The 12,560-nt window shown below is 31.4% G+C and overlaps 1 protein-coding gene across 1 annotated transcript; it reads right to left on the bottom strand.

The window, feature by feature from the left end:
• Window positions 1-1,157: 1,157 nt before the first annotated feature.
• Window positions 1,158-12,108, bottom strand: Eogt (EGF-domain O-GlcNAc transferase). The gene is made up of 8 exons (XM_085955338.1): window positions 11,589-12,108; window positions 10,845-10,935; window positions 10,641-10,741; window positions 7,889-8,065; window positions 7,037-7,311; window positions 5,909-6,243; window positions 4,966-5,068; window positions 1,158-3,382 (listed from the first exon to the last, which is right to left on the bottom strand). Exons 1-8 carry the CDS (start codon window positions 11,932-11,934, stop codon window positions 3,218-3,220), a joined length of 1,593 nt encoding a protein of 530 aa, XP_085811464.1. The 5' UTR covers window positions 11,935-12,108; the 3' UTR covers window positions 1,158-3,217.
• Between the last annotated feature and the right edge of the window lie 452 nt (window positions 12,109-12,560).

The following is a 12,560-nucleotide window of genomic DNA, read 5'->3' as shown; positions in this document are numbered from 1 at the left end:
CCATTTTTTGATAAAAATTTAAGTGTGAACGGCATAATGGCTCATTGCATTTTTTTATTTTTGAGATATAAATGCCAATTTGTTCAACAGAGAGAGTGCTCAAGAATGATATCATTAAAACTAACAAAAACGATTTCCTTGCTTCATAAATGAAGGGAGAAGAAAGCAAAAATCAGCTCATTGTGTATAAAACTGCACACAAGTAAGATATATTTTAGGATATTTTTCTTTTCACTTGTATTATATTTCAAAATAAATGAGAAATCAATAAATATTTTTTTTTACTTAATATTACAGACCTACAAACTTATCTGGAGAATGGCCAAAAATGGAACTACGAACTACCATAGGACGCCATATTGAAAAACGTCATTCGAATGTCAGATTTTGCCAGTTACGAGTCGTGGTTGGGTAGTTTTCGACAGTAGCTCCCTCGTCTCATTCTCCAGATAAGTTTGTAGGTCTGTAAACCCATTTTCCAACCAACAATGATTTCATCCTTCTTTTTGCTCTCCTGCAAAATTATCATTTTGTCGATGAGCCTGTCTTTTGCCATGTGCCCTTCAAATGGTTTCATTGGGTTTTTTGATACACAGTGACCCGCATGATGTGGCTCACAGAAGGAAAAATATTTAGCAATCAGATTTTTGCATTTCCTGGACATTTCACCTGTCGGCATATACAGTGTTTACATCACCGACAATTATTACTATAATATAACATATTATAAATTTGAACATTGACAGCAAACAAACTGAAACACAGACGGCAAGCTTATCTTTGGAACATCTAACCGTGGTGGAGATAAATTGAAATATAATAAATGCTACATATAAATAATAATTGTAAAAGGATTATAATTTTGTAACCAGTGAAATATACTACTAATTTATGTAAAGACATGATTTTACTTATGCGATCATCGCAACCGAATTGAATGTCCACATTCACATGCAATCATCATATAAGTAAAATCACACCATTATTGAATTAACCAGAAATTACACTAAATATTTACAAACATAAATTTCCAATTTATAATACAAAAACAGGTTACATCAAAAAGTCTATGATCTATTTAGATTGAACGTTATAAGAGGTAATAAACCGATTAATACTAAAATAAATATTTACAATAAAATTTATACATTAGTAGTGGGAAAAAGTGTGATTCTGTCACTTTTAAAAATAAATATTATGAAATAATATCTGAACATTAGAGGTGAGGTGAGTTGAGTGCAAAACACAATGTTTGCAGTAAGTATGTACAGGCATAAAATAAAATTCACCATTTACTTATTACCAATGAATATTTTTCTCGATTTTTTTGGTACTATATAATACTGAGATATACATTTACAATAACAGTGCATGCATTTTAAATGACAGAATTTAAGTTATTATCCCTTCTACATAAGTTGTATTTTGTGCTGAACTTACTCTCGGGTCCAGGATAATATTTTATTAAGAAATCTACACATACTTAAGTAGAAATTCTTATACTTGTAGAAGAAATATTCGACATTCTACTTTTAGTATGTATGTATAAACTGTCCAACAAGAAGATTAGGCACAAGCCAAAGACACTGTCGTCGACTAAATGGGAGGAGCTTGTTAGTTTATAATGGAAGTGCGGTTAAAAATGGGAGGAGCTTATTAGTACACAGTTTTAACACGTAGTCAAGAAGTTCTTGTTGGACAGTAGATTCTGTTTTTCTATTAATTTTTCGTACATGAGAATGTGTTTTTTTTAATAATATGTTTTAATAATAACATAAATGGAATGATTTGATTTGAATGTTTATTCTATATGAAAGATTCTCATTAATGAAATGAAAATATGTTTATAACTTCTTCCGCAGTGCGTTACAGACCAGCTTTTCTAATAATATTTTTTTGCTTAGGTACTGAATAGGTTACACTTTGCAATTTACACAAATCACAATCATCTTCGATACTACAATCCAGTGGGGGGGGTCTTGGCGACCTCTAGGAGACGTTTCTACTTCTCTCTGTCTGCCGCAAGCTACTTTCAAATCCCCGGCCTCAGAGATGCTGTGTTAACCTTTCTATACAGTTCAACCACAACAATCAAAGTCTCATCATACATTCTGTACAGTTTGTGGTTGAACCTTCCTCACCACGTGCCATCTTTCTGTTACTTCACACCTTTTTTTCCAGCACTCTAACCCATAACTCAACATGGGACTGATAAGGGTTTCGTATAAATTTATTTTGGTTTTCCTTAAGATTAATCTTGACCTGAGGTGTTAAGCCGTAGTAGAATTTTTTTGCTAAAGTAATTGTTCTACTAACTTCCTGACTGATTTCATTTTGAAGGATAATGTGTGATCACAGATATATAATTTTTTTGACTTTCATAAATTCGTAGCTACTGATCTCATGTTGTGTTTCTTCAAGTTCTTGAAGGAGTGTCACTCACATGAAAGTATTTATTGACTTGGAATCTCATTTCCTTGGCAGGTCTTTTCAGTACCATAAATACCTATTTTACGTGAAAACATAGGAAGCAGCGGTGTGACATTGTGCACATCAATATTTCGAGCCGCTCAACCACCCAATGAAAATACAATGTCTTCTAATACGGCAGAGACCACCTGAAGTGGCTAGGCAGACGAGATGCACGGGCAATTCAGTTTATGCCACTCAAGGCTTGATTAGGAGGCGACGCCACTTGCTTATCTTTTTTGTCAATCCGAATTTTACACCAATTGATTCTTCTAGTCGGTTTCCAGAAAAATAAGAAAAACATACGGTCTACTTTTCGAGTTAACGACAAACAAACACTTTCTTGTGTGCTTTGAGCAATATCTCGTAAACTCCTCGAAAATATCACACCTCGCCACACCACCTCCTTTGGGGTTACCCACTTAGAGTTAGTTGGTTCTGATCCTACACTATTTTCAAACAATCGGAAACAATGCTTGAAAGCACAGTGTCATATATTTTCATTTCATTCAATATAATTATGAGGAAATGATTTCGCAATAAGCAATAACTTAAATATTTTTATCAGAGCTGCAAGCACCCGCATACCAGTAAAGCTTTTCATTATTAAGCAACTAATGTAAATTAAAATATAAGCAAAACTTCAAACAAAATATAAAAAAATATTTATAAAACAATATCGACAATTGCTAAAATTATTACAGCCGGGAAGAGATACTCTGTTCAGTAACTTTAGTAATTTTTCGAATTACAACTCCTGGTGCACTTGATTTTCGTTTAACCCAATAAACTCCATAAATGCTGGTTGGGATTTAACATGCTTGACTCCAATTCTTACTAGCCGCATGAATTCATTTACATCAAAAGCGTAATTTGTAAATTTCGGATGTGATCCGCCCTCTGGATGGTGTCCCTGAAAACAAATTATGAAATAAATTGATGACAGATATTCAATTACAAAAACTTTCAATTTATTTACAGTACAATTAATGCATTCTAACATGTCCACTTATACCAGTGGCCAAAGGTAGAGGTAGACTGGAACCAACATAAATAGTGCACACTAAATTTTATCTGTCAAACGTATTTGTTTTCATTGAACTAATAATACAATGTGTAGATAGTGTCTGCTGGTTTTTAAAATTCAACTAAACCCTGCCCAATCCAAGCCATATGAGATAAATAATGGTCAAAAAATATTAATTTTTCTAGAAAATACCAACATTATGCCATTAAACCATACATCATTTTAGATTTATTTTATAGATAGATAAATATTTTTTTATTGATTATGGTTTGGTGTATGCTGAATTTTAAGAAACTTACTAACACCATCTGTAATATGTATGTCTGAAAAAATGTGCACTATTTTTGTTGGATCACCCATAGTTAGGCTTATCATAATTATGAAACTCTAAACCGGGACAAGAACGTCATATAGGGCAAAGCAAAAAATCTAACCACGAAAAATTGTTTTATTATTAATAGTATGTAGGTACAAAAGAAAAATGCAGGTCTGCTGTAGCTAAAATTTAAATTATTTAATTTTTTTATTGTACCAGTCGTACTTCTCGCTGGAATGAACTTTTTTCGCACCCTGCCCCGCCGTCTCATCACATATATACGCGATTACGGTCAATCATGACAATTTATTGCCGACAATCATTCATACGCGGAACAACAGCCGGGACAAAATGCCAAACCGGTCGGGACGCCGGGACCAATGTGTGAAACCGGGACAATCCCAGTCAAACCAGGACGTATGGTAAGCCTACCCATAGTATACCTAAATTATTAAGGTTTGGTTTAACTAAAACTAGCTAGCACTATCTGCAAATTGTATTCTTAGTTCAATGAAAACAAATAAGTTTGACTGACAAAGTTTAGTGTGCACATACTGTTATTTAATTATGTTGAATCGTAACAGCCTAACTCTACCCCTTGCTACTGGTTTATACATACATTCATTATTTCTATAAGCTAATACGTCCACTATTTTCTGTCAAGTTATTTTGATATATTATGCATCTAATAATAACAATTACTTTTTTAATACTGAATGAATACAAAATGATTACCATTATCATACATAAGCAGAGAATAGACCTTTACACAGTAGAGGTTATATTAACAGACATGAGAAATGATTATTAGCCATTCACCACACACATTGGGGCCTTAACTTGGATTAAACAGTTATTGAAAAAACAAGCAGAAGCAGACAATCCTCCACTACTTCTCTGTAGGCAGAAGTTAATACATGATCTCCTAATATATTATTATGCTTTTGTTTTGGACAAAAATATCTCTAAAAATTTTACAATCTTGGATATGAAGAAAACAATAAAAAATATTATCCTCTCAAAAAAATATAAAATTATGGAATTATTTCACATTAATAATTTATTTATATTAAATCATTTAACCGTGAATAAATCGTATTCGAGTAGTTATAAATTATTGAAATTAAAATTAAAATTCATATAGTTTGTTCACCTCATCTTCTTGAAATAGTTTGTCACTATTTTCCCATGTAATGTACTTAACGCCTCTTAATCTCGCCAAGTCAGAATAGCATCCACCATCTTCACAGTTATATCTGTAATAAACACATAATTGAGTAAATTGTATACATTAATTGCAATTACTAAAATATAAATTATCATGAAATTAACACATCATTAACAAAACAATATTGAAATTTACTCTTAGCAGAATTAAATTTATGTAAACTTTAAAGTAATTTTATTGTTCACTAATTCCAATTTTTGGTGGAATCCTAGATATTACAAGCCAAGGAAAAGAAAATGCTTGACATTTTCAAGCATTGTGACTGCTGAGAGTATTCTGGACAGAACATAAAACCAATGCCTCAATGCTTTAAAAGCTGCACATCAGCGAGAGACTGTCTCGAAAACTTTGAAAAATCAATTGTTTTGGGCAATATACCTGGCAAAAGGCAGACGTCAAACACCGATGAGGTGGAAAGACCAAGTAAAGGAATTTACCAAAAAAACCGATAGCATCCATGCACCACAAGGATAGGGAAAACTGAAGAAGGTGTGAATTCGAGAATGACAGTCCTCAGCCATGAGATGAGGGTCATGACGAGGAAGAGAAAGAATCCCAATTTAGTCTTAAACCTTTCTAATGTGAATAAATTTTCTTATCAATCTATTTTCTTAATCAGACATCAAAGAGTGTAGTAGAACTGTACCATAATATGGTGTATGGAATTCAAATAATCATTTGTTTTTGTTTTACAATTAAATTGAGCTAAATCACATCATACATATTTATAAAAATTATTTGCAAAACGTCACAATTTCTATTCCGCATTAATAAATACATTTTTTACAACTGATGAAATTATTTATGAATTATATTGACTCAGCTGTTGAAAAAGATGTTAATTGAATTTAAAAAGATGTTTACTCACACTTCAAAGACAGCTGCCCAATCAGGTAAAAATAACAAATGAGTAAGACCAGCTCCATGCATTCCGATAAATATATCTGAATTATGTGTTATCGATAATTGTTGTACAAAAGGTATATTCTTATTATAGACAACTCTTTGTACATAGTATTCATCTGTAGCATTTAAAGCAGATATGAGTTCATCCTCATTTAATATTTTTCTATATTTTGTCTCACGGGACAGTAATGTTATTCTTATTTTATTGTCGTCTCGCTCTTTTTTTACAATATTCAGTCCGTTGAGAATGTGCGAAGAAAATGCGTGAAATAAACCACTGTTCTCGCAACCGTAGATCTAAAAAAATAATATCATAAAGTAAATAATGCAAAATATAAAAGCTTTCTTTAAATTGAGAATCCAAATAATATTTTGAATAAATGTTTATTCCAGAGTAAATAAAGATTTTTTTACTTTCTTTTGGAATATTTTCATCCCTAATTATTGATCCAGATAAAGCAAAAAATTAATTACTAGAAATAATTAATTATATATAATATTATTATATATAATTAATAATAAGTTAATAATAAGTTAATAATTGGCTCAATCCATCGGGTTCTCACACTGGATTGTATTAACACATCATAAAAAGACATGGTTTTTTTGAACCAGCCAGCGGGATCAAACCTGTGACCCATGGTTTCAGAGATATACACTCAACCAACTAGACATATGTCCGGATAATTATGGTTTTTTTGTATTATACGAATTATTATTACAGAAATTATCATTTACTTTCTTTGTGGAAACAAAAACGACAGTGTCAATTTTCGTAAAATGTTAGCAAGTCGATAGAAATAATGTATATTACTCTCTTTTCAGTATAATTTCTAAAGAAAAAGTATTCTTAAATATTATTTTTACACTAATAAATATCAAATAACATATTAGAATATTTTGTATCAGAAATTATATCTATAAGAATAAAATATGACATTTTTATTAACTTATCAACAATTTTCAATGATGGAAACTGACATTTTTGTTTTCCAGAGATTTCACGGTATTTTCAGAGCATAAAATCTCCTGTATCTGTATGCAAAACCATTGCTATTGCTATGAAGAAATATTTAAAAACAATACTCACTATGGGTGTATTATAGTAAAGGCCAAATATCATTCTGGGCAGGAGAGGTAAAATAACATTTTTGAAGCAGACCACCTCACCCCTGAATGTCTTCAAATCCCAAATTGGATTATTTGTGAAAGCGTTCCACGTGTCTTTAAATGCAGAATCATATGTGAATGTCTCCCATATCAATATGTGATTATCCTTAGAAAAACTCTGAGGGTAAGATGAGTTTATGTGCAGCGATGTGTACAAATTGAAAAAATCACAAAAATGATGATACATATTTACCGCTGAAAGAAATAAAAAATTAGTAAAAAGTATCCACATACATAATACTTTGTTGACGAAAAAAAACTTGTCCACGGTTCATTTAATCCTTGATTACTTGAAAAATATATAAGTCAAACACGAATATGCAAGAATTTTAGAATTTTACATTTAATACAATAGCGGCCACGATGGCTGAGTTGTAACATGCTGTTTGTGAAGTCATCGGTCTCAGGTCCTGGGTCCTGGGTCTGACAAACTTACATGTTGTTTTTCAATGTGTATTTAAGCCTAGAGCACGGACCCAATAGATGAAGCAGGTGGCTAACATCCATTTCTCATAAAAACAATCTGTTAAGAAACCTCTTCGTGTTAAGAAATCTCGATCCACATCGGATTGTGGAGCCAATGGGGAAAGAATAAATATTACATTATGTACTGTCAATGCTCAAAACCCACAACCTTCAGCTTCACAAGTGTACATCTTACCACTCAAACATGGTGGGTGCACAAACTTTCATGTATATATGGATGGTGCAGAAAGTCATGAATATTTTAATACAATAATCTATAAATGATATGATGTAAATTTTTTCATACTTGCGTCAATTTTCATTATAAACGTAGGTTTTTCAATAACAACATCACATAACCCATCACGAATAGGTCTTTGCGGAATAGCAGCAAAATTTCTGATCTCTGGCCCCCACGATTGTAAAGGGCTAATATGTTCAGCTTCGTTTTCTAAGCGATCTTTGTATAATCGACAATAGCCACCTACAAAACAATAATGACATTAATCACAAACTAAAGTGTAATTAACAAAAAGTACAATAATTTCTTAAAACTGGTATGATTAAAAAAATTACAATTAAATTCATTAAAAATTTTATAATTACTTCATTATATGTAATAGTTACATAAGTAAATGTGCTTGCACTGTAATAGGGATTATAAAGTACAGGCGGCCCTCCACTTTCGCACGTAATTGGTTCCTGAAAATAGGCGGCCACAGGCGGACAGTTCTCGTAACAGGTTGAACATGGCACAGACAATAACTGTTCAATAACTGTACGTTAGTGGCCACACCACAGATCAGTTTAACTACCCCATTTAAATCTGTCGAACTGTCAACAGACGTGCCCATATACGTACAGTTATTGTCTGTGGCAGAGCAAGTGTCAAAAACTATGGAGGTTAGGTTCACGGAGATATTACACAGGGGTATTGTTTCAATTAGTTTTAGGTAGAGTATACTTGAACGATATTGATGTACGAATAATTTTACTTTGAATTTATTATGGTTATAATTGTTTTTATTAGAAACAAATTGACATAAAATACACACCTATGACGTTGGTAAAATAAATCATGATTTCGCTAGTGGATTGTGTATTTTATCGATTCACCGAAACAATATTATACACATTCGTGTAAATATAAAATATAATCTTTTCTTTTGAATAAATTATTCCCTTTAATGGACAGTAATAATTTAGTAAGAAAACGGTAATATTTATAAAGGTATTGATTTTATATACAATAAATTTAAACATACCACAAAATTATATTTACATCAATCATCAGTATAATAATTAATTACTATGATATTATTAAAATATATACTTAAATTTTATTTAGATTTAGCGACATTGTCATTCACAATTAGGTATATTAATTTATTTTGTGAACGTCTTAAATTAATAATTTGTAATATTCACTACATACAATAAATAAAATTTGAGTACTGAGTTATTAGTCTATATTTTCACAATAACTTAATATTTATAATGCTCTCTAAAATTTTAACATTTATATTATATTGTATAAAATAATATATTTACATAAATAACTATTACCTACTTTGTTTTACTCTCGTAAAAATAAATAAAATATAATATTTGCGATCTCCGCGTACATAATATTATTATATTTTTAATAATAAATGAATTTGTATTTTATAACAAGCAACACCAGCCGTAGTTGTATCGCGCGGTATATTCTACTTTACGTTACCAACATCTAATGTCACTCGAGAACTTTCAGCTAGCTGAAATTCCAACAGTTTTACAAAAACACGGGAGTGGGGGGTGGCTGGCAGTTTGAACATGGCACACATCTGACAGGTCGAAAAGTGTCCGTCTATGGGCGCAGCAGATTATCTACCAAAGATAACTGTATGGCCGCCATTACGTATTAACTGGCATGTTCAACCTCTTACGAAAACTGTCCGTCTGTGGCCGCCTAATGTGTTCGAAAGTTGAATGTTCAAAAGTAGAGGGATGTCAAAAAAACATCAAAAACTGTACTTTAAAATATTTATTTATCCATAGGTATAAAAGTTAACAAGGCGTATTAGCAATCAGGTGTTTACTTTATAAACTTGTCAAGAGATAGTTGAATACTACCCTTTTACAAATTTGAGAAGGTGACAGGGAGCGAGGGAGAGAGGAGCGACTGCATGGAAACGCACAGTTTTTGCATTATTAACAAAAATCTAAATTTTATGAAATAACCAATTGTACGAAAGTAGAACGTTCGACAGTCCAGGACCACCCGTATATTAATATAAAAATAATTACAAGATAAAAAGAACTTTTTATATACGTTTTTAAATTTTCTATTGAATCATATAAACTTGACTCAAAACTCTTGATCAGAAAAATTTGTACTTGATAGAAATAATACTGAAATGTCATTTTGACATTCATATTGATTTCCATAGTATCACACGTATATATTAATAATTTAGTTGCTAGGACCCCAGACCCCTAGCAACCAATAATAATGGATTGGATTATGGATTTCTTCCGAAATAACTTTTCATACAAAACAGAATTAACTGAAAATGAATTCAATTCTACTTAAAGATGGCTAAAAGTATTTAAAAAATGCATTGACATCGTGTTCTGGTATATTCTAAAAGTTTCAAATGTCTAGCTAGTCGGGAAGTTTGTTAAAAATCGATTCCAAGATTTGTACCGGATAAACAACCACCGGACAAATAAGAATACGACCTAATAAAAACGTTGTAAAATAGTTATAAGAATCCATGAAATAAATAACACCCTCTCCTCGAGTAAATATTTGTTTGTATTGGTTTCAATCAGACCTTCATTAAATTTTAAATATATTATATTTTTTCGTAAGCGAATCCAGCAGTTACAGGTTTAAGTCCCGTCGGGTATCCTATTTTTTTCTACCATATTTTCTAGTGTATATATGCATGAGATGTTTTCAAATTATGTATGTTCAATATATAGAATGTTACATTCTCAAATCTTGTCTTATTCGCTGAATAAAAAAAAAATAGTTTTTTGAAATAATAGTAACCATGTTTCACAATTATTACCAATTTGTCCAGGATTAAGAATATCCATTTTATATCGAAGATTGTCCTCTCGTCTGATCAAATCTGTAAAGTTGATCATTATGTTTCGTCCCCTACAAAACCTGGTAAAAAGAAACATATTATATAGGTAGGTAAAGAAGTATATTATTATTGCAATAATACCAATAATTAAAAATATATAATATTCAAAAAGTGTTATTATACCTGAGGTACTTTGAGCATTCCAGTGAGGAGTCATCTAGGAATAATGGTTCACACATCACCATCAATTCCGAAAGCTGTTCACGAACATAACCTGAAGATGAAAATAATTATTTATTTCATAGGTAGTGAATGAATCACCAATTAATTATTTTTTTAGTAACGGGTGGAATATGATAATTTATGATTACGAATCTGAGCTCAAGCCTCGAGTAATTCAATAGTATGCAGAAGAGATAAACCTAAAATTTGCTGGCTAGGTGGAGCTTCCTTGGACTGCCGTATGCTAGGGGTACAGAATTGGAAAACCGCCAAGAGATTTGTCAGAGACCAGGTTAACTAAAATGTCTAAATTTTTTAAAATATCATCACACTATTATGTTAACCTTATAATTATAGGGTTATTTAATGTTTAATCCACTTGCTAGCTGATTCAACTTTAACCATTAAAGGTTCAAATAGACTATATTATGACGATCGGGCACATATTATATGCTATATTATATGCTATATTATGCATATATTATATGCTAAGAGCGATTTAGTGTCTATAATCAAATCTATGCCATTCCGACATATTATACATACATATGACAGTTATGACATCGTATTTACACTCTGTGACACCCTGTGACACAGGACGCCAACATAAGAAACGGGTTTTTCGACATATATATGACCGATCGTCATAGAGTGTATTTGAAGCATAAGTAATTTATTTTTGGATAACAATGTTGTAAAACTTACCGAAATCTCCTTGAGTGTAAAAAGTTTTCAACTGTGATTCCTTATCTTTAACCCATCCTTTGTGATCTCCGAGGCATGTCGGTTTTGAATAAGCATTGTCCAAATCACAATTGGCTTCATATCCCCAGCATTTATTTGAATCCAAATATTCTTTGTAGATGCAATCGTCATTGAGTGAGCATTCCTTTGCTATATCAGAAAACCTATTAAAATAGTACGGCAGATGTATCTCCGGTAAATTAATCGATGTTAAGTTCAGCGGAAGCACCAACGAAATGAGTGAATAAAAAGTAATCGCGAAAATAATGAAGGAACTGTAGCACCACCGACTATTTATTGCATCCATATTTATACTATAATAAGTAACAAAACATTCGCATTACAATATTTCCGTCTCAGTTAATAGTGCAGTCACACTACCCATGCCTGTATTTATATGTACTTTCACTTCGAATTAGAACAAAAATATAACCTCGCTCGAACTGTCAAATTGACAGCATGCTACGTTCATTTATGCACTAATACAGTGTGCACATCTAAAATGCAACACGGCTGATTATTAATATGAGCTTTGTTGTCTTTTTCAATAATATAACGGAAATTTAACATAATTATTATACACACCGAATTAATAAATCTGTATTTTTTTTTGTTTTTAAATATGATAGTTTTTTCAATAAAAAAAGTATTTCTTTATTTTGGTTATATTTGTCCAAAAATATACATCAAACGTTTAGAATTTATTTTTGTCAAATAAAATTAATTGAAACTATAGATTTAAATTGAGTATTCTTCTTGAGACTTTTTAGTATTGAAAAAAATAATTTCTTTCGTTTCTAATTTCTTAAAAGTCATTCTTCGCTTACAACACTGACCTTTATGAACATTAAAAGTTCACGCATTGTTATAACAGATGGCGGTGAAAGCTTTCGCGCCTTTTCCGGAAGCCCATTTTGGTGGGGATCTTCCTGT

Source organism: Rhyacophila brunnea, unplaced genomic scaffold (genome assembly GCF_057557595.1).
Source record: "Rhyacophila brunnea isolate RB1 unplaced genomic scaffold, BYU_Rbru_1.0 scaffold_5, whole genome shotgun sequence".
NCBI lineage: Eukaryota > Metazoa > Arthropoda > Insecta > Trichoptera > Rhyacophilidae > Rhyacophila > Rhyacophila brunnea.
Note: the sequence above shows the minus strand (reverse complement) of the source record. Positions and strands in the feature narration are given on the sequence as shown.